General features: G+C 39.6%; 1 protein-coding gene across 1 annotated transcript in view; it reads right to left on the bottom strand.

The window, feature by feature from the left end:
- The window catches only part of DLEC1 (DLEC1 cilia and flagella associated protein), a 53,505-nt gene that overhangs the window by 28,544 nt on the left and 2,072 nt on the right, over positions 1–22,889 (bottom strand). Inside the window, exons 2-15 of the mRNA XM_084620177.1 lie at positions 22,008–22,148; positions 18,729–18,885; positions 18,012–18,122; positions 14,553–14,749; positions 14,053–14,273; positions 13,712–13,793; positions 13,246–13,333; positions 12,197–12,370; positions 11,268–11,404; positions 10,796–10,888; positions 8,635–8,725; positions 4,745–4,907; positions 2,441–2,633; positions 1,035–1,093 (exon numbers count right to left, since the gene is read on the bottom strand). Of these exons, the coding sequence (XP_084476303.1) occupies positions 1,035–1,093; positions 2,441–2,633; positions 4,745–4,907; positions 8,635–8,725; positions 10,796–10,888; positions 11,268–11,404; positions 12,197–12,370; positions 13,246–13,333; positions 13,712–13,793; positions 14,053–14,273; positions 14,553–14,749; positions 18,012–18,122; positions 18,729–18,885; positions 22,008–22,148 (1,907 nt within the window). The remainder of the gene's footprint in view (positions 1–1,034; positions 1,094–2,440; positions 2,634–4,744; positions 4,908–8,634; positions 8,726–10,795; positions 10,889–11,267; positions 11,405–12,196; positions 12,371–13,245; positions 13,334–13,711; positions 13,794–14,052; positions 14,274–14,552; positions 14,750–18,011; positions 18,123–18,728; positions 18,886–22,007; positions 22,149–22,889) is intronic.

Below are 22,889 nucleotides of genomic sequence, written 5' to 3' on the forward strand. Positions count from 1 at the left end.
TAATGGGAAAATGCTTAGATTCAAATTTTTAAATTGTGTGTCTCCATATTGGGGTGTTTTAGACACCTAAGATCAGGTTCCCCACTCAGTTATATCCAGAATAAATCTGTTGGCTTCTGAATATACACCAGTGTAATTAAAAGCAGAATTTGACCTCTAGGATGTGACCTTCAGAAGTATTGAGCACTCTTAGCTCCCAGTGACTTCAGCTGAAGTTGAAGGTGCTCACCACCTCTGAACATCAGGTGTCTAAAACTGGACACTTAAAAATCAAAGCTCCTAAAATTACAGGCCACTTGTGGAATTGTGGGCCTGTAATGTGCCTCAGCTAAAAATCATGATAACAACATTACTTTCCTTATGGAGATGTTGTGAGAATTAATATTCGTAAAGCACTTTGAGCTCCACAGATGAAAAGCGCAGTACAAATACAGAGGGTTACTGATGGGTGAGAGCAGCGTGCACTACAGTTAAACTTTACTACTGCCAATTCCCATAACAGGTCTCTTTTGCAACTGCTCATAACCTTCTCAAGCAAACTGAGTCTGAAAGGAAGTTTTCCATGACAGGCCTCAACCCTGGCAATAAATATTTTTTGGCTGATCTTTTTTTGAATGATACAAATGTGGAAAATATAATCGTCCTTCCTTCTACATGAAACGAGTTTAGTCATCCCAGTTCAATTTCTACTGAGCAGGTATCCATATCACAAAGACCACTATGACAACTGGTAATAATTGGCAAACTTGTTGGTAGTCTCAGCAGAAAGGCCACGGAATTAATGGGCATGGAGACTGAATTACCTCTTGCCCACATAGGTGGTCCCTCTGGGAAGTACTAAAGCATGTGGGAAAGCTTGCAATGATGCTGTCTGCTATCTATTCTGTGGATAAATTATGTAGCGTTGTCGATCCAGGACCATTCACAAGCATTACAATCACTAGAGAAATAAACCACCACCAATAAACTTAATGCTAATAATTTAATTACACTATTATGTGTCTGTTGCATGTCACTACTGCTTCTCAGCTTACCTAGGTGGCTCTGGGATGTCCCTCAGTACAATTTGAATCACACTGTGATAATCTTTCAGCTATATGAAAGAGGACATAATTTAAATCATTTATGCTGAGGTATCCATCTCCCCCCCCCCCCCCGCAATCAAGAACATTTAAAATGGGGAAAAGTGGATGCAAAATAATCTATAATTAAAAGTTAAAGGACTACAACTATATTGCATGGTTACAAGAAAAATACTCGTTACAGTAGAACCTCAGAATTAGGAACAGCTTGGGAATGGAGGCTGTTCGTAATTCTGAAATGTTCATAACTCTGAACAAAGCGTTATGGTTGTTCTTTCAAAAGTGTATAACTGAACATTGACTTAATATAGCTTTGAAACTTTACTATGCAGAAGAAAAATGCTGCTTTTAACCATCTTAAATGAAACAAGCACAGAAACAGTTTCCTTACCTTGTCAAATCTTTTTTTTAAACTTTCCCTTTATTTTTTTAGTAGTGTATATTTAATACAGTACTGTACTGTATTTACTTTTTTTTTTTTAGGTTTCTGCTGCTGCCTGATTGCATACGTCCAGTTCCAAATGAGGTGTGTGTGGTTGACCAGTCAGTTTGTAACTTTGGTGTTCGTAACTCTGAGGTTCTACTGTAATTCAGACTTTTTCCTTTAATTTGCCCTAGTATATTACATACTGTAGACAAATATCTGCGAGATTTCCCTAAATCAAGAATAAAATTACTTTAATGCCTTAACAGCTGAAGTATTTGTCTATCCATCCCACTAATATAAAAATTCAGAGGTCATCAAACTCCAAACTGTGCTTGAAAAAGAGGCACTGTTGTACCTGTTGGCAGTACTAAATTTAAAGATGGCTCTTCTTTTATGCTAATAGTGTGAAGGAATGACATACAGTCGGACCTTAATACTGTAATGTGTTACAAAGAGCTCACTTATTTATAAATACCAGTAATCTGAATAATGCAATATGTGTCATTTTATGTTTTCACTAATGAAACATTTATTAATTCAGTTTTCTATTAACCTGTATTAAGATCTTTCTTAAACCACTCCTGTTTTGGCAGTTATGTGACCCTAATCACCCTCAACTCTGTAATCTGTTTGGATCAAGTCTTTTTAAATACACTAACCCAATTCTGCTCTGATGCCACTGTAAATCTCAAGCATCTCAGATGAAGTTAATGGAGCTGAATCAGTATAAAACTGAGATCAGAATCAGGCTCGATATTTTGCAACCAAAACATATTTTCCTTTAATAACGCTGTAGATTTTTAATACTATGTATCCCAGCATCACAACAGTTGATTAAACTTAATTCAAAAATCTCTACAGCAAGGTTTTTATGACTTGCATAAAAATACACAGCTGGAATTTATAGGAAATAAGAAATCTTGACCCGTACCTCCTGCGGAGCATAAGTGAGAATAAACTCGTGATCAGTGTGGGGCTGCAGAATTCCCAGGTTAGGATTTATAGAGAAAGCTGACTCTACATCTAGGTGGTACTTGACCTTTGCAAGGTCCCCAGTTTCTTCAGGCATTAATGGTTGCAGATTAGGCTTCATTATCTGCCAGTAGAAAGGAAGTTCCACATGACTGGAAATAGATTAATAAACAGAAAAAGACTATAATACCAAATATTTAGATAGATTTTTTTCTGTAAGATCATAGTATAAAATTGTACCACAGTCCACAATATCCTTTTCCTTAAAGATCATAAGAAAATCTTTACTAGTCACAAAACTGATAGAGTTGTGTAGGAAGATTGTTACAGTATAAAAATACAAGGAAGCTGCGATAAACTATATAACTATTGAAAAGCTATTAGCACAAGATGTGGACAAACTGGAGAGAGACCAGAGGAGAGCAAAAAAAATCGTAAAAGGTTTAGAAAACTTGACCTATGAGGAAACGTTAAAAAACTGGCCATGTTGAGTCCTGAGAAAAGAAAACTGAGAAGGGACCTGATAACAGTCTTCAGATATGTTAAGGGCTGTTATAAAGAGGACTGTGATCAATAGTTCTCCATGTCCATTGAAGGTACGACAAGAAGTAATGAGCTTAATCTGCTGCAAGGGAGATTTAGGTTAGATATTAGGAAAAACTTTTAAACTATAAGAATAATTAAGAGCTAGAATAGGTTAGTAAAGGAGGTTGTGGAATCTCCATCATTGGAGGCTTTTAAGAACAGGTTAGACAAACACCTACCGGGGTGGTCTGAATATACTTAATCCTGCCTCAGCACAGGAGGATGGATTAAATGACATTTTAAGATCCTTTCCACCCCTACATTTCTATGATTCTAGCCTTCTTAACCTATAATGTAGTGCAGCATTTAGGTAACAGAAGTAGCCTTTGCTGACATCAAACTTTTCCCTTTCTGGAATTTCATCCAAAGCCCACTGAAATCAATGGAAACACTCCCATTGACTTCAGTGGGTTTGGACTGTACTGCTAGCTATTATGTAGGTAGGTTTCTATATTTAATTGTAAAATGAGGTCAGGCTTAGACTCTTGACATGTAAGTAAATGATTATGCATTGTTAGCCAGTCATGCCACTTAACTAGAAAACAGTCAATAAGAATGCTTGCTTAATTGAGTTGCTTCATGGGGAATTTTGTGTAATTTAATAGGCTTTAAAATCCACTTCACTGTGACATCTAAAACCTCACACTACACAATAGGTATGGCAGGAAGCTGATATTCTAATTTCTGTGTGCAAATGAGGTGAAACTAAAAGAACAAGTGCAATTTTTATACTGCCTGGTATGACAGAAACTATAAAACTATTCTTGATAGTCACCTGTTTACTACTGCATTGTATGCAAGTTTGTTTCACAAAGTACAGGTTTGTTTCATACAAATGCTTTACAATAAAAGTGTAGTGACCATGCCAGTGCAATTAAAATGTACAGAAAATGTGATGCTGGATCCTCAACAGGCGGGAATCACAATAGCAATGGAGCTCCGCCAATTTACCCTAGTTGAGAATCTGACCCGTCGTTTATAAATCCAAACACAATTCTCTGTCACTTTTCATTTTGCTGTATACAGTTTCCATGTCAGGTTCTGCACTCCAGTGAAGTCAATACAGTCAGTAAGGATTTATATTAATGTAATCAAGGTAAGTATCTGGCCCATTGATGCTTTGGTTATCTGCAAACCTCTAACTTCAGTTATCAGAGATATTGAACTTATTGTTAATTATATTGTTAATTATTATTAGTGTTACAGCAAAGCCCAGTGGTCTCAATCAGGATCAGGGTACCATTGTACTAGGCACAATATAAATGCACTTTAAGATGTGGTCCTTATCCCAAAGAGAGTTTATAATTTAATCTATTAGATTTAGGTGTTCCCACTAAGGGCATTTTGTCCCCAACTCCCCCATTTACAAATCTTCTGGGGCTGGAGGGATACAGTATAAAGAGCTGAAAATGTATCAAAATATGGCAGCAGATCAGCCATTCAGTCAGGAGTGTGATCTGTGGCTGCCTTTAGCACTCTGATATATGTATATTGTGCCCATGGCTGCTATTGCAAACAAGAATAACATTTATCCATATTGCTGATTAATTGCATGAATATTTCCCCAACCCAGGGGATTCTTGCTGTCCCAGTCTAACAGAAGAGTGTAGCACATATTAGGTCATAAAACAACACTCTACAGTCCTAACGTGCTATTATATTACTAGCAGCTACGTACGTAGAGTTTCTTATAAGGAGTTTCTTCTCTGTTGTTGCATGTGGATTTTGAGGGTCAAAACGTATGAGGTGCTGTGCTGCTATGTCTGTAGGCTCACCAGGGGCTGGGTGGCTTTCTCCACCAGTGACAGATAAAAGCTCTAAAGCTATCAGCTGTCCACTTCCTGCAAGAAAATAAATATGAATCGCTGTTTACCATATGGCAGTTAAGTTTATTCACACTGCTTGCTTATTCATGACCATACCTATAGCAATGGACACTACTGATAAATCTGGGTTTTCCTCAGCCTTCTGCGCTCCAACGTGCTAAGACTACAGTACCTTCATGATATCATTTCACTGCCAATCTACACCAATATATACAGATAGTTTCCTTATGTATTTAACACATTTTGGGGTTGCAAGGCCAGCTCATCAGCTAGTATAAACAGATATGATTTGATGTAAACTGGCATAGTTCCACTGAAGTCAATTGAGCTATGAGAATTCAATTGAGAATCTGACCCCCAATCTTTATCACAGAAAATAACCAATTAAAAAAAAGAGTTGTATATTAACAACTACAGCAAACAGTAAAAACCTTTGCACTGCTGCAAATTTTTCAATAAAATTATTAGGAAGCCTGGAAATTATATATAATTTCTTAAGTATTTACAAGTCCTTGGTAAGAAAACCATTTAGGTTAAAAATCAAAAGGTTAAATTAGCAAACATAACACAATTGCCTACATAGCTTAAGACTGGGTATGCCACAACACGTTTCAAACCCAAATGCATGTCTTTCCCACAAAAACTGGAATTTTACAATTTGTCACCGTATATTCTTGATATCATAAATATCAAATCTTGAGTCAATGCAAAATGGTATAAGGCCAATGAAATGAATCACACATTATTTTAAGTTTTCTCCCTTGCTAATTCCCCTCATTGGCCACCTAATTCATACTGAGAAAGTAGGGCAATCAGCTAGTTATCTTGGATGCCTGTAAAACAAACACCAGAAGCTTTGGAAACAAGCAGGAAGAATTGGAAGTCCTTGCACAGTCAAGGAACTATGATGTGATTGGAATAACAGAGACTTGATGGGGTAAATCACATGACTGGAGCACTATCATGGATGGGTATAAACTATTCAGGAAGGACAGGAAGAGGAGAAAGGGTGGAGAAGTTGCACTCTATGTAAGAGAGCAGTATGATTGCTCAGAGCTCCAGTATGAAACTGGAGAAAAGCCTGTTGAGAGTCTTTGGATTAAGTTTCGAGGTGAGAGCAACAAGGATGATGTCATGGTGGGTATCTACTACAGACCACCAGACCAGGAGGATGAGGTAGGCAAGGCTTTCTTCGGACAACTAACAGAAGTTTCCAGATCACAGGCCCTGGTTGTCATGGGGGACTTATAATCACCCTGACATCTGCTGGGAGAGCAATACAGCAGTGCACAGAAAATCCAGGAAGTTTTGGGAGAGTGTTGGGGACAACTTCCTGGTGCAACTACTGGAGACCCTGAACTTCAGAAAAGCAGACTTTGACTCCCTCAGGGAACTGATGGGCAGGATCCCTGGGAGGCTAATATGAGGAGGAAAGGAAGCCAGGAGAGCAGGCTATATTTTAAAGAAGCCTTATTGAGGACACAGGAACAAACCATCCTGAGGTGCAGAAAAAATAGCAAATATGGCAGGCGACCAGCTTGGCTTAACAGAGAAATCTTTGGTGAGCTTAAACATAAAAAGGACACTTACAAGAAGTGGAAACCTAGACAGATGACTAGGGAGGAGTATACAAATATTGCTCAAGCATGCAGGGGCGTAATCAGAAAGGCCAAAGCACAATTCGAGTTGCAGCTAGCAAGGGATGTGAAGGGTAACAAGAAGGGTTTCTACAGGTATGTTAGTAACAAGAAGTTGGTCAAGGAAAGTGTGGGACCCTTACTGAATGGGGGAGGCAACCTAGTGACAGATGATGTGGGAAAAGCTGAAGTACTCAATGCTTTTTTTTGCCTCAGTCTTCACAGACAAGGTCAGCTCCCAGACTGCTGCACTGGGCTGCACAGTATGGCGAGGAGGTGAGCAGCCCTCAGTGGTGAAAGAACAGGTTAAGGACTATATAGAAAAGCTGGACATGCACAAGTCCATGGGGCCAGATGCAACGCATCCGAGGGTGCCGAGGGAGCTGGCTGATGTGATTGCAGAGCCATTGGCCATTATTTCTAAAACTCGTGGGAATCATGAGAGGTCCCGGACGATTGGAAAAAAGCAAATATATTGCCCATCTTTGAAAAAGGAGAATCCGGGGAACTATAGACTGGTCAGCCTCACCTCAGTTCCCAGAAAAAATCATGGAGCAAGTCCTCAAGGAATCCATTTTGAAGCACTTGGAGGAGAGGAAGATGATCAGAAACAGTCAACATGGATTCACCAAGGGCAAGTCATGCCTGACCAACCTGATTGCCTTCTATGATGAGATAACTGGCTCTGTGGATATGGGGAAAGCGGTGGATGTGGTATACCTTGACTTTAGCAAAGCTTTTGATACGGTCTCCCACAGTATTCTTGCCAGCAAGTTAAAAAAGTATGGATTGGATGAATGGACTATAAGGTGGATAGAAAGCTGGCTAGATCGTTGGGCTCAATGGGTAGTGATCAACGGCTCGATGTCTAGTTGGCAGCCAGTATCAAGGGAAGTGCCCCAGGGGGTGGTCCTTTTCAACATCTTCATTAATGATCTAGATGATGGGATGGATTGCACCCTCAGAAAGTTTGCAGATGACACTAAGCTGGGGGGAGAGGTAGATATGCTGGAGGGTAGGGATAGGGTCCAGAGTGACCTAGACAAATTGGAGGATTGGGCCAAAAGAAATCTGATGAGGTTCAACAAGGACAAGTGCAGAGTCCTGCACTTAGGACGAAAGAATCCCATGCACTGCTACAGACTGGGGACCGACTGGCTAAGCGGCAGTTCTGCAGAAAAGGATCTGGGGATTACAGTGGATGAGAAGCTGGATATGAGACAGTAGTGTGCTCTCGTTGCCAAGAAGGCTAACAGCATATTGGGATGCATTAGTACGAGCATTGCCAGCAGATCGAGGGAAGTGATTATTCCCCTCTATTCGGCACTGGTAAAGCCACATCTGGAGTATTGCGTCCAGTTTTGGGCCCCCCACTACAGAAATGATGTGGACAAATTGGAGCGAGTGTAGCGTAGGGCATCTAAAATGATTAGGGGGCTGGGGCACATGACTTACGAGGAGAGGCTGAGGGAACTGGGCTTATTTAGTCTGCAGAAGAGAAGACTGAGGGGGGATTTGGTAGCAGCCTTCAACTACCTGAAGGGGGGGTGCCAAAGAGGATGGAGCTCGGCTGTTCTCAGTGGTGGCAGATGACAGAACAAGAAGCAATGGTCTCAAGTTACAGTGGGGGAGGTCTAGTTGGACATTAGGAAACACTATTTCAATAGGAGGGTGGTGAAGCACTGGAAAGGGTTACCTAGGGAGGTGGCGGAATCTCCATCCTTAAAGGTTTTTAAGGCCCGACTTGACAAAGCCCTGGCTGGGATGATTTAGTTGGGGTTGGTCCTGCTTTGAGCAGGGGGTTAGACTAGATGACCTCCTGAGGTCTCTTCCAACCCTAATCTTCTATGATTCATTATAGGACTTTCTCACATAGTTTAAAGGCCAGCGTCATGCATCAAGTTAAGAGGTATGTTTCTAGTGCAGTTGGGATTCCAAATGTTTCATTTAGTAGAATAATGTAACAATAATAACATACATTGAACATTGACGTTAACATCTTCAAAATGCTTTGCAAACACTGATTAATCCATTGATTTAAAAATGTTTAAAACACCTTGTACTTTCCGCTTTATACAATATCTCAAAACACATTAGAAACAAACCTGTAACTGTGATGTCATTGATCTGGCAATTATCACAAACAATAGTGAATGTCTGCTTCAGGTTTTCAGGAGACGAGGGGGAAAACAGTATCTAAAAGAGACGATTGCGCACAGTGAAATAGCAGTGCCCATAATTAATTTCATACAATTCTTAGACTTCTATACAGAGATGTTCATTACAAAAAAACTCTAGCGATCAATTAATCAATTATAAAACCTTATATATGTCATAAAAAGTCTTTAATGTTCAGAGTCTGCTCTCAGTTACTTTGAGGTAAATCAAGAGTAGGCCTTCTGAATTCACTGGTGTTCCACCAATGTAACTGAGGGCAGAATCAAGTCTTAAATATGGGATAAATATACTGCAAAAGAGTGTGGATAGCATGTAGAGATCATTATCAACGTTATTCATCCATCCCTATGCATCCTTCAACCAATCAGCACTCTGCAGAAGATCTCTGTGTAATCTGGATCTGAGAAAATGGGAAAGGACAGCAAAGAAAGCAGTACAGATCAGCAAGATCTATACATTAATTGGAGTGTCCCTCTTCAAAAAGAGCACAACTGGCATCCAAAATGGAGCATAAGCATCTGCAGGCATGCAACAAAGGAATTTATGCAGGCATGCAACAAAGGAATTTATGCTCCAAAAGGAAAGAGGAGGAGAGATTGCCCTTCCTTCCCAAGGAAATCTGTGAAGGAAAGTGCTTTCTTGGATTTGACTCTCTCCATTACAGTAAGGGATGTACTCCTGTGATCTCAAACTGTTGTTGTCTCTGGCTTCACACAGGATCCCTTGATTAGGGTCAGACTGGGCTTGTCCCCTGGATATGTGAGCAGAGCTGGAAGGGCACAGGAGCCTTCTCCCCTTACAAGCACCTATAATTGCAGTCTCTATGCTCTCAAATGCTACTCACTAGCACCTCCTGGAGTACAAGCCTCCCCAAAGGCATAGAAAGGTGATAGGGCCATGGCACCACTCCCCTCACCACTGTCCACATACGTGAAAGAAAGGAGTGTACACTACAGCCTCCTAATGGGTGGCTTAGTGAGTGCATTCTTCCTATGCATGGGAGACCTCCAAGAGGCATGTATGTACATGTATATGTACAGGTGATATACAAAAAATTATAAATATGGGCTGGAAATACGTTCTTAAAATGTGTTTGGCAAGTAAGGCTTAAATCATCCTGCCCTAGACAAAGGAATATGGTTGCACCTGCTTGAATGTGTCTCCAACGTAAACTGAGCAAAGAGAAAGCCTACAGAAGTATATTTACATAAAAGATAAACAAAGCCATCAAATTAACGAGTGGGGGCGATAACCATTTAACTATCATGATGGTGGTGGAGACTATAAAAATTAATGTGGCGTCAACTCCATGGTGGATGCAGGAGGGCTTCTTGACTTTGAAAACAAAGATAAACTTTGAGGATATAGGCAGAGAGAAAAAGCCAATTTCTCACACTTCACCTGAGGAGACAAAGAAATCAAGAGCTTGAGCTCTGTTGGATCCTGGCTAAAGACTGGCCAGCCATGCTGAAAGACCAGCTGTGGTGAGAAATCTACTTTGAACAGAAGACTCTAGTTTGTTGAGTTAGGTTTTAGTCTTAGAAGCGTATTTTTACTTTTGTTTATTTGTAACTATTTCTATCTCAATTCCTTACTTGGTATCACTTAAATATCTGTTCTTCGTTAATATATAATCTTCTTTTATTACACAAACATCAAAGTGCAGTGTTTCAAACTGAAGAGTAAAATCCTCAGCCAAACTTACAGGCTGGAAGTGCGTACTGCCTCTTTAAAGGAGCAGCAACTTGATAAGATTTTGTTAGTGCTACAGTGAGAGGGGCTGCACACTGCAGAGGAGATGGTTTTAGGTAGACTTGGGACTGGAAGGGCTCTTGGTGTCACCCTGGAAGGAGTAACCAGGCTGCTGGAAGCCAGGGGGAGGCCACTGTGCTGTAAGCAGGCTGCTGGTGTCAGGACTCTGAGCCAAAGCTGCACGGCACAGAAGCAGCCAAGGCTATAGGGCAGGCAGTGACACAACCCCTTACTGGTCTGGGTGAACCCCCCAAGCATCACACTTCGGGACTTTAAAATGGCCTATATTGCTCATATATTTGGTAAAGTACAAAATATTAAACACTAATTACTGACCTCTAATAACATAGCTTGATCTGGACCTAGCTCAAAAACAGCAGGTCGGATCCCAAACGGACCTTGCTCCACAAAACCAATAGTTGCAACAGCCTTGAAGTGAAAAAAGAACAAACAAAATAAATTGATCATGTTGGGTTTTTGTAGCCAGCTATTTAGAGTAGGTGACATCCTGTGACAATTAAAGTTTTTTCTTTCCATATAATTCTTCTTCTTCTTCAATAAATCTCAAAGGTATATACCATTGCTTAATTGACAGAAAATCCTCATGGTTTTCTGGGTTACCTGGGGGGAGCAGAGGGCAGGAAGGGTGCTGTTGTCACAATCAAGTGGCAGATACAAGGGGCCTTTTTTGAAGTTTACAGAGGAGCATGTATGACTTCAGGCCAGCCCTGCTGATTGTCATGGCCCACAAAGTCTTTATACTTTGAGATACCTAAACTGTGTCCAATGGTTCCTCCCAATCACTTACCCTGAAATTAGGAGGTGGCCATACTTTCTTTGGCATAATACAGAACTTTCCATTACTGGACCCTTCATTTCTGCACACAAATTCTGTCATTTTTACTCCCCCCACAAGGCAGGAACCACAATTGATGATGCGAGGCACTGCAACAAACAATACAACAAGGAAAATACGCATGTAGTGAAAGCTAACTGCAGGAAAAATAGTTATTTAATCAATTACTCTTTAAACATGGACTCATTGAATATGAATTATTAAGACTCTAAAGATGCTAAACACTTTAAATGGTTACTTTAAAGGTGCAGCAGTTTGAGCTGTAACTTGCTATAACTCTCCCATATTAAATGATGCTTCCAGCTCCAAGTACTCAAGGATTGTGTCAAACTTTGATAACAATAAAGAAGATTTTGTAAAAGAGCTTTGTGCTGGGGGAAAGCAAATTACTGATGGCTAACAAAAACAGCACATCTTCAGCTCGTATAAATAGGCATAACTCCATTGAGCTATGCAGATTTATGCCAGTTGAGATTGTGATTTGAGATATTACAGGCTGGGCTAGATATTTTCAGAGGAGAGTTTTGCAGTAAACAGCACCCTAGATATTTAATGTTTAACAATTGAGGAAGTGATGGACATAGCAAATATATAGAATCTGAATTTCAAAAGTGGCTTCAGATTTTTGGGCCTCTGGCTCTGCACCCTGAAAATAACTGTTGGCACAATTTGGCAGATACAAATAATTAAGGGAGTATTTTACAGCATTTAAATGCCTATTAATCAGATTATGCATGTAAATCAGACAGTTAGACACGTAAGTGGTATGAAATGCACCTGCAACATTATTCTACAATCCTCCATAAAGTTGGAGACAGTCAAGGCCCTTTAAAAATCAGAGACCTAAAGCTTAACAGAAACTATTGAGTGCTTGCACCTACATGTTAATACAGGAGGTGGTCTCCTAGCTTCTATAGGGATTATGAGAGAGTATGGTGCTTGCGTCTCCACTAGAATATAATCTTCATAATTAGCTAAATATTCAGGAATAAACTGAATTGTGTACTGGCAAGTCATCCCAGGAGCGACAAGTCCACCCTCTCCTGGAAATTTTCCTAGGAAAGAAAATGCAGGTGATTTAAAATTTCAAATACAAAAGTTGTTCTATGCTTTCATGACCATATTCTGCCCTTTGAAAGCTGCTCTTAGTGAACTCTTAATATGTGCTATCTTAGATAATTTGCCATAAATGGTGTGACCATAAGAGAGCCTGACCCTGCAGTCCTTATATATCCATGGCTCCCTCTGAAGTCAATGGGCAGTAAGGGACTCTTTACACTGATTTCAATGGGCATTGAATCAGGACCTAGATGAGTTTTTGCAGTCTCAGGGCAGGGATCAATGCTACTACGGCAGGGATCAATGCTCTGAGATCGATCCACTGGCGGTTGATCTAGCGGGTCTAGCAAAGACCCGCCAAATCAACTGCAGATCGCTCTCCAGTCAATCCCTGTATTCTACCCCCAACAAAAAGAGTAAGGTAAGTCAATGGGAGATTTTTTCCTGTCGACCACCCGCGACGTAGACCACGCGGTAACTCGATCTAAGGAACGTCGACTCCAGCTACGTTGTTCACGTAGCTGGAGTTGCGTAGTGTAGATCGATTTACCACAGTAGTGTAGACATAGCCTACGTCTAGATGTGTTATGCATACCATTTCTTTTGTTTCAGTCTGATCTCCCTACATTTCATTTTTAATTAGACCACTAGAGTCTCAGACTTCTGTCTGGGAGTTTCATGTAGACTGTCCTAGACAGGTAAGACAACCTCTAACTTCTAAGAAGTGATATGAGACTCTATGGGATTAAGGATCTGCCCACCTGGATTGCATTGTAGATGGGACGCACACAAAAATCAATGTATTATATTCAAGTAGACAAATTAGTTCTTGTACAATTTTGCATCTTCAGAGCTAGTAATAGCAACTTACCCAGCCCAATGGCAAAGGCTGAAGTAGATGGAGGAATGACTCTTACATGGCGACACACTGAAGTCAGGTTCTGCAGCTCTATAGTCATCTTTGTTTAAAAAAGAATAGAATACCAAATAACACTTATGCACTGTTCATTTTCATAATACTCTGCATACAGCAGTGAATTACTTCTCACAACACGCCTAGGAGGTAGGTATTTTGTAAATGGGAAAACTGAACATTTCTGTCAGCATCTGAAGTAAAGGACATGTCACACAAAAGCAACCTGAGGTTGAAAAGGACACACTTAGTACTCCTTGCGGGAAGTTCTGCTGATGATTGAAAGAGAGAGGAAAATGAGGCTCAGGAGAGTTTAGTTAGCTATGTGGAAGTCTGCATGGGGTGGGGGAACTATGAAAGTCATGGAGAGACATCAAGTTTCTCAGAGGTAGAATAAATTCTTTGTAGATGAAAAAGCTGTTACCTCATAAACCTGACCAACTTCATACTCAGAAAACAAAACAGCGGGCGGGGTAGCTAGAAATACAGGAACAGACTGAGGATCACTGAAATAAAATAATGGGAGAAACTTTGAGAAATATTCAGTGAGCTCTTACACTGTCAGTTATTTATCTATGCCTTAAGAATGTCCTGATTGCATCCATAAGCATGAATAACAAAAATTATAAAAACCTTGCAAGATATTATTTCTGAATGATTATAATTAAGATACACAGGAGAAAATACTGTTTTGGCTAAACTGGTATAAAACCAGAATAACTCCAAAGCAAAACTCTCTGCAGGATCAAGAGTCAAGGTACGTACCTTTTATCAAATGTCACTTTTCTTCCTGTTATCATTCGATCTACCTTCTTCTGAGGAAAAATAAGAGATTTTCCTCCATTAAGAGTATTTGGTGGGAAAAAGCGGGGATTCTTCAGGCAATTATGTCGGTTCTCAAGTCTGGCAAGGTAAATGCGGTCTTGTTCTCTATCCGCTTTGTACATATCATCTTTCCAGACTGATTTGTGAGAGGAGCTAGATTTCTTTGAAACAAACAGAGAGTGTGATGCAAAATTCAGTGTCAAATACAGCAGCTTTGGGGGGGGGGGGTTATATAAAATACCTATTCCTGATTACTTAGGCTTTATGTAACAGTAAAGAATTTCACCCTCAGCAAACTACTGTATTTTTCTCTTCTCCAACATGGAAAGCAACAACTTACACTAAAATAGCAATGTGCTAGGACTTGCCTCTTTCTACAGGGATAGCAATAAGTCCTAAACTGTTTGACGGGCTAAAAAGAGTGCATCTCTGAAATATACCTTACTTGATGGTTTCTTAGTCTGATGTCTAGGCTCAGGAGTTGAAGACAGCGTTAAGGTGGATAAAGATACATCTGGCAGACTATCTAATGTTTTCCTCAAGTGTGGGATTTCTGTATGTTTCTGATCCCGTGGACTTTTAGAAATGAGTTGTTTAAAACTAAGCGTCTCCTTGATATAGTCAGGCTCTTTTTTTCCTGCAGTTCAAAGAAAAGTATTGACATTTTCTGAGCAATAGGGAGAAAAGTATTCATTTTAGAAACTTATTGTAAGCAGAGAAACATTAATAGGGCTGTAAATTAATTGCCGTTAACTCATGCAATTAACTCGAAAAAATTAATTGCGATTAATCTCAGTTTTAATCAAACTGTTAAACGATAGACTACCTATTGAAATGTATTAAATATTTTGGTGTTTTTCTAGATTTTCATATACATTGTATTCTGTGTTGTAATTGAAATCAAAGTGTATATTATTTTTACTACAAATATTTTCACTGTAAAAATGATAAACAAAAGAAATAGTATTTTTCAATTCACCTCATACAAGTACTGTAGTGCAATCTCGTTATCGTGAAAGTGCAATTTACAAATGTAGATTTTTTTGTTACATAACTGCACTCAAGAATAAAACAATGTAAAACTTTAGAGCCCGCAAGTCCACTCAGTCCTACTTCTTGTTCAGCCAATTGCTAAGACAAACAAGTTTGTTTACATTTACAGGAGATAATGCTGTCCTCTTCTTATTTACAATGTCACCTGAAAGTGAGAACAGGCATTTGCATGGCACTTTTGTAGCTGGCATTGCAAGGTATTTACGTACCAGATATGCTAAACATTCGTATGCCTCTTCATGCTTCAGCCACCATTCCAGAGCACATGCTTCCATGCTGATGACACTTGTTAAAAAAATAACGTGTTAATTAAATTTGTGACTGAACTTTTTTGGGGAGAATTGTATGTCCCCTGGTCTGTGTTTTACCTGCATTCTGCCACATATTTCATGGTATAGTCGTCTCGGATGATGACCCAGCACATGTTATTTGTTTTAAGAACACTTTCACCGCAGATTTGACAAAACGCAAAGAAGGAACCAATGTGAGATTTCTAAAGATAGCCACAGCACTTGAACCAAGGTTTAAGAATCTGAAGTGCTTTCCAAAATCTGAGTGGGACGAGGTGTGGAGCATACTTTCAGAAGTCTTAAAAGAGCAACACTCCAATGCGGAAATTACAGAACCCGAACGACTAAAAAAGAAAATCAACCTTCTGCTGGTGGCATCTGACATAGATAATGAAAATGAGCATGCGTGGGTCAATACTGCTTTGGATTGTTATGCAGCAGAACCCATCATAAGCATGGATGCATGTCCCCTGGAATGGTGGTTGAAGCATGAAGGGACATGAATCTTCAGTGCATTTGGCACGTAAATATCTTGCGACGCCAGCTACAACAGTGCGACAAGAACACCTGTTCTCACTTTCAGGTGACATTGTAATCAAGAAGCGGGCAGCATTATATCTCCTGCAAATGTAAACAAATTTGATTGGCTGAACAAGAAGTAGGACTGAGTGGACTTGCAGGCTCTAAAATTTTACATTGTTTTATTTTTGAATGCAGGTTTTTTTGTACATAATTCTACATTTGTAAATTCAACTTTCATGATAAAGAGATTGCACTACAGTACTTGTATTAGGTGAACTGAATACTACGATTTCTTTTTTTTTATAATTCAAATACTTGTAATCAAAAATAAATATAAAGTGAGCACTGTACACTTTGTATTCTGTGTTGTAATTGAAATCAATATATTTGAAAATGTAGAAAACATCCAAAAATATTTAAATAAATGGTATTCAATTATTGTTTAACAGTGCGATTAATTGCACTATTAATCACGATTAATTTTTTTAATTGCTTGAGAGCCCTAATTATTAATAATACAAGATTGGTCTTGGAGTTAGCAAAACAACTAAATATTTAAGTGCTCTAGTGTTTCCGCCATATTTACAGTTTATTTTGTTACAAGTAGGTTAATCTGTTTCAATCACAAATCATACTGATAACATTTAGGACAAACTTACAATGATCAAAATACAATAATAATAAAATAATAAATAAATAAATAAATAAATAAATAAAGATATTACCTCACCTACCTTGTCTCTCTAATACCCTGGGACCAACACAGTTACAACAACACTGCATTCAACTTCTTTAACACCCTTTATTTGAGGATCTTAATATGATCTAAAAACAGTTAATTAAGCCTTATAACTCCTCTCTGAGGTAGATAAGTTACTATCTCCACTTTACAAATGGATAAACAGAGTTGATAAAAAATGGAATTCTCACACTGAAGAAATTCCAAGATTTGAAATTTCATATCATCCTTAATTTGGACAAAAAGTAGAAACCACAGATTTTTTTGCAAAATGAAATGTTCTGAAATATTTCATTTTGACCGTATTGAAATGTTTTGTTTATATATGTGTGTGTGTGAAAATGATAAAATCAAAGTGGAACATTTCACCTTATTGAAAAAAAGTTTTGATAAAGTAAAAATGAAATATTTTGACATTATCAAAAACGTTTTGATACTTTCCCATAAAAATTTCAGACAAAATTAGTATGTTCTCATAACACATTTCAATTTAATCAAATCAGCATTTTAGATGGAAAAACATTCTGTTAGAAAATTTTTGATCAGCTCTAAAACAAAGGCACAGAGATTAATCAGAACAAATTTTTAAAATAAAAACTGCTTTCATTTAAATAATTTAATTATTTGTCTGCTCTGTTTATCACATAAATACTGCTGCATTTGCTAATGCAGAAGAATCACAGGGTGAAACTGACCACCACAGATTCGCTGTCTAAAGTGAGTGAGCTGAAAAAAATAAACAAACAGCATTGGTAATGAAAAGTAAATTTGATATTTAAAACAAATTGCAGTTTTAGTAATTTATTAGTTACACAGAAAGGAGAATTTTTGTAATATATTACAAATGTAATATCTTTACTGTGTCCTTTAAGCTAATTCTTAGTACTTTAAATGTTAGGGCTTGTCTATATAAACACTTAGTTCACAACAAGCTGGTTGCAAATCTACCTCACACTAGCCTGCAGCACACAACATCTCTGTGTGGAGCCGGTTGCCATAGACTAAACAGTTTATCGTCCTCCTTAATCTATTCCCATTTCAAAGCAGGGTACATTAAAGTGCACTAGAGAACTGTTAGTGCTCAGCAACATGGTCTACATGGACACCTAGTGCACAACAGGCTACAGCACAGTCAATTTACACCCCAGCTTGCCACGAACTAAGTGTTCATATGGTAAAGCCCTTCGTGATTCTGCTCATTAGGCAGAAGTACAGAGCATTATGCGCAGGCTATCCATGTCTAATTCTTCAGAGCATTATCAGAAATCCGTATTAGTCTCTACTTTAAAAGTTACCTTTAGGTGCTTTGGTAATGGGTATTCTATCAGTGATGTAATCTTCAGGGCAGATTAAATTATGTTTTTTGAGAAGGTCATTATCCACACACCATCGAAAGGAGGACTTCACTACAATATTAAAAAAAAACAAAAACAAATAAAAGATTGGTGTTTTAAGATACACTAACAATGGTCAGTCCACATTTCTGTTGTTTCTCCTTCACATCACTACAATGAAGTATTTTGGAGAGAAATATGGTCTGTAAACTGAGCACAGAACTTGACTCAAACAACTCCAGAATTCTAAATTCAGTTCTGATTCATGGCTCTGGGGCCTTGGACCAATCACTTAATCTCTGTGTCAGTTTCCCTGCCTGTAATAACACTTATCAACAGGGCAATTGTGAAGACATTTGTATTAATGATTTTTGTACAGCTGTTTATATATGCTTGCAACAAAGTTAAGGTATAGAACCATTAATGGCAGGTTTCAGGCATTGAAAATGACCTGTCCAATTAGTTTCTTATTATGTAAGATTAATTTTTTTCTTTTTGATTCTCTCCTTACAGTTTCTCAGACCTCTCTTTTAGTATAAGTGGTATTAAACCCTGGCATTATGATCAAAAGTTCACTGAAGTCAATGGGAGTCTTTCCATTGACTTAAATAAGCATTGAATTTGGCTCCAGATCCCATAAATGTGTACTGGGATAGGTAACATTCCCAGAAACCTCACCTGGTGGCAATCCAATGTTGTGGAAGTCCTCCCCAACATCTACCTTCAACATGTTCAGAGCCCTTTCTTCTGCTGCTGTTGCTCGAGCTCTTGCCTGAATGATGTGCTTTTCTACTATGTCAACTTCTGTCAGTCGATGGTTATATTCAGTATGAATCTGGCAAGTAGATTGGTGAATGTAAATAAATAAATATATTTTTAGCTATCACAAATTATTACTAATTTCAGTACATGTAATAGAAAAATAAATATTTTCTGTTTCTTTCTGAAGTCTTGCTAGAATGTTTTTGCTTTACAAGAATAAACTCTCAGAATAGATTGCATTATTTTCTAACATTTAACTTGTGGTGGGGCTTGAAACATTTACCAGATGCCTACCAGTCAGATCACTAAACTTTATAACCAGAGGCAGATATGACGAAAGGGGCCCCTTTACCAATGAATTCCAGGGGCAATACCCTACTGAGAAGCCTGACCTTCAACCTCTGCTACTGGAAAGAGGGAAGGTGCTATGCTTGGACCCTGCTTGTGTTCCAGATACTATATCAGGTATATGATTCAATTTAAAGTGTTCTCTCTCCCCTAGTTACTAGAAAGTTTTTTAATTCACTGATTCAGAGCAGGGATTTGAACCAAGTCTCCCACATCCCAGGTGAGTGTCCTAAATAGTAGGCTATTGACTATTCTTCTCTCTCTGTCCTTCTTCCCTGATCCCCCAATTCCATCTTGGATCTGAGAAAATTTCAGTTTCAACAAAATAGCATTCATCATCAATTTTTTCCTACTGGTTTTGAATATCAGCCGTGAAAATGACCAAAGTCTTGTTGATTTCATTCCACAGCTGCTCCAACAAGAGAGGTTTTAAGATTACCTGTCTACAGACTCAGAAAGACTGCACATCTGTTCAGATTTAGGACTAAAAACAACTTTTAAAAACCCTTCAAAACCTGAAAGCTTAAAATCTGCAGTTAAAAGTGAATTGATAGCTCAGTTTCACCCACCTCTAACTTGTAAGTTTTCTGTTCTCCAATAGCAAGCTGGAAAGTGGATTTTGTAAAGCTCTGATTTGCACTGACTATACAGCACATATTGTACCCATTCCTCAGATGGATAGAGCACCACCCACTTTAAAAGAAAATCTAAATAACTTTCTGATAACATGGTTTATCTTAATGCTAACTACCGCATATACTCGATCATAAGCCGGTTCGTTTATAAGCAGACACCTCCTCCCCAAGAGGGATAAGTAAAAATGGTAAAAACTGTATGACCCTTTCATAAGCCGACCCTATATTTCAGGGGCTGGCAAACTTTGGCTCCCGGCCCATCAGGGTAAGCCGCTGGAGGGTCAGGATGTTTTGTTTACCTGGAGCGTCTGCAGGCATGGAGCCCCTCAGCTCCCAGTGGCCATGGTTTGCCATTCCCAGCCAATGGGAGCTACGGGAAGTGGCGCCACTTCCCGCAGTTCCCATTGGCTGGGAACGGCAAACCGCAGCCACAGGGAACTGAGGGGCTCCGTGCCTGCAGACGCTCCAGGTAAACAAAACAACAATGTATTAGATATTCAATTCAATGATTTCATAGAGTTTTAAATCATCAAATTTTGGTGTAGACCCGTTTATAAGCCGACCCCTACTCTTTGATGTGTCACTTTTTTACCAAAAATATTCGGCTTCTGAACGAGTATATATGGTACTTCTTTTGGGAAGCATCTTACTTTAAATGACAAGATGTCAATGTTTGAGGAGAGATCATTCAAACACACTACTCAGATATTGTCAAGAAAAAGCAGACTCCATTCACTGGTACCTTCTTAAGAAACTCAATTCAGGAGAAAAATATAGAATCTGAAATTCATGCTTGTCTGTCTTGCAGTCTGTGCATAGGTGATGCGTTGTGGGGTATGCAGGGTCAGGTGCCACACCAGATTTCTGCATGGGCTGCCAGCATGGGGAAGGAGAGAGGCTCTATCCTTCTCCCACTGCCCCTGTCCCCTGGCATGCTCGGCCTCTGACTGTGGCTGCCGGGCCTGGGCAGGAAGCAGAAGGGGCAGAACCAGCCACTTCTTATGCTAGCCGTTCAGGGTCACTGCTCTGTGCGGCATAGTGGCTGCCTGAGAGAGCCTGGTTGGGAAGGTGGCAGGCCGCCCCCCAGCTAGGCCCAGCTGCTAGGGACAGGGGCCAAGTGAGCCAGAATCCCCTCTCCCCCCAGGCACATTTCCGGCTCACTCATCCCCTATCCCCAGCAGTCGGGCCCAGGTGCCACCATCTCCCCAGCCAGGATCTCTCGGGCAGTTGCTGCGCTGCACAGAGTCAGCAACCCTCAGTAGCCAGCTTCAGCTGCGTGAGAAATGGCTCCGTCCTGCTCCCCGCCTGGGGCCGGCTCCCAGGGAGAGCAGCCGAACATGCTGGGGAGGGGGGAAGGCACAGCGGGGGAAGGACAGAGTCCCCCCCTGCAGATAATGTTGGTGTGGCGGGGAGAGTGCAGAGGTCCCAGGCTGGGCACAGGGCTTGGGGCACCAAGCAGGGGAGACACATGGTGCGGTCATGTCTCTTTCCCTTTAGATTTGTGCCCCCCCAATATGGGGAGGCACAAGTCATCTATGAGTCTGTGAACAGTACGAAGAGATAGATGGTGCCTACAAAATTAACATCTGTTGCCAAAATTAGAATATCTGTTCATTTTAACAGTGATCTCGTCTCCTATTCTCGCTCAGCACCTACTGAAGCAATAGGATTACAAAAAATACTTTGCACTTCTATAGCTTTTTTCATCATTTTTGTCTCAAAAGTGCTTTGCAAACATTAATGAATTATGTATCACAACCCACCAGTGAGGTAGGAAATGGTTATATAAGGATCACTTCACTCCATTCAGCAGCTCCTTAAGAGCATACAACAACACTACACAACAATTTATTGAAGGATAGTAAGAAGACTATCACATCCACTTGAAACTGCAGGGAGAATGTAGGGTAAAAGCAGATAGTGCTTTAGGAACTTTAAAGAGAATTGTTTTTTACTTCACATCTGAAAAAACTCCCAGAACAACAGTTAGGAGCATCAGGTGGCATTTGAGATGAGAGGCTCCACAAGCAAAATTGGTCTTAAGAAGGGTATTTGCCACTAGCATTCAAACTGCTCGTGAAAATCTCGTTGCGATACTAGGAAACCATTGTGAAAAAAAATCCTGGGAGGTCTGAATTAACATTGACAAACATTTTGCTAAATCTCAGAACAGCTCTGAAAATTGCCTCTGTTTTTTGTTTATTTGCTTTACCTTTTGCAGCTCCTCCACAAACTTCTCATGATAGAGATTGTCTCCTCCACGGGACTTGATCAGATTTGTTCCAGTGTCCATCCCTATAACATCTGCAGTATAAGTGCTCTTAAAGACGCTAGTCAACAAATGAGAAATGTCCTGAAGGGGAAAAATTTAGGGTGAGAAATTGTTAATCTTTAGAAACAGAGACAGGATTGAGGGTGAGGGGCATGAATATTAAACCATACATGCAACAGTGATTAAATCAGTTTGCAGAGTAACAGCCGTGTTAGTCTGTATTCGCAAAAAGAAAAGGAGTACTTGTGGCACCCTAGAGACTAACCAATTTTTTTGAGCATAAGCTTTCGTGAGCTACAGCTCACTTCATCGGATGCATACTGTGGAAAGTTTAGCAGATGTTATTATATACACACAAAGCATGAAAAAATACCTCCTCCCACCCCACTCTCCTGCTGGTAATAGCTTATCTAAAGTGATCACTCTCCTTACAATGTGGATGATAATCAAGATGGGCCATTGCCTTGATTATCATCAGGAGAGTGAGTTTGTGTGTGGGGGGGGGGGGTGAGAAAACCTGGATTTGTGTTGGAAATGGCCCACCTTGATTATCATACACATTGTAAGGAGAGTGATCACTTTAGATAAGCTATTACCAGCAGGAGAGTGGGGTGGGAGGAGGTATTTTTTCATGCTTTGTGTGTATATAATAAGATCTGCTAAACTTTCCACAGTATGCATCCGATGAAATGAGCTGTAGCTCACGAAAGCTTATGCTCAAATAAATTGGTTAGTCTCTAGGGTGCCACAAGTACTCCTTTTCTTTTTGTAAATCAGTTTGGTTCCACAGCAGTAGCTTCAGATTACCAGTGCTTTGGTAAG

The sequence above is a fragment of the Lepidochelys olivacea genome, assembly GCF_965140295.1.
Source record: "Lepidochelys olivacea isolate rLepOli2 genome assembly, chromosome: 2".
NCBI classification, from domain to species: Eukaryota; Metazoa; Chordata; order Testudines; family Cheloniidae; genus Lepidochelys; species Lepidochelys olivacea.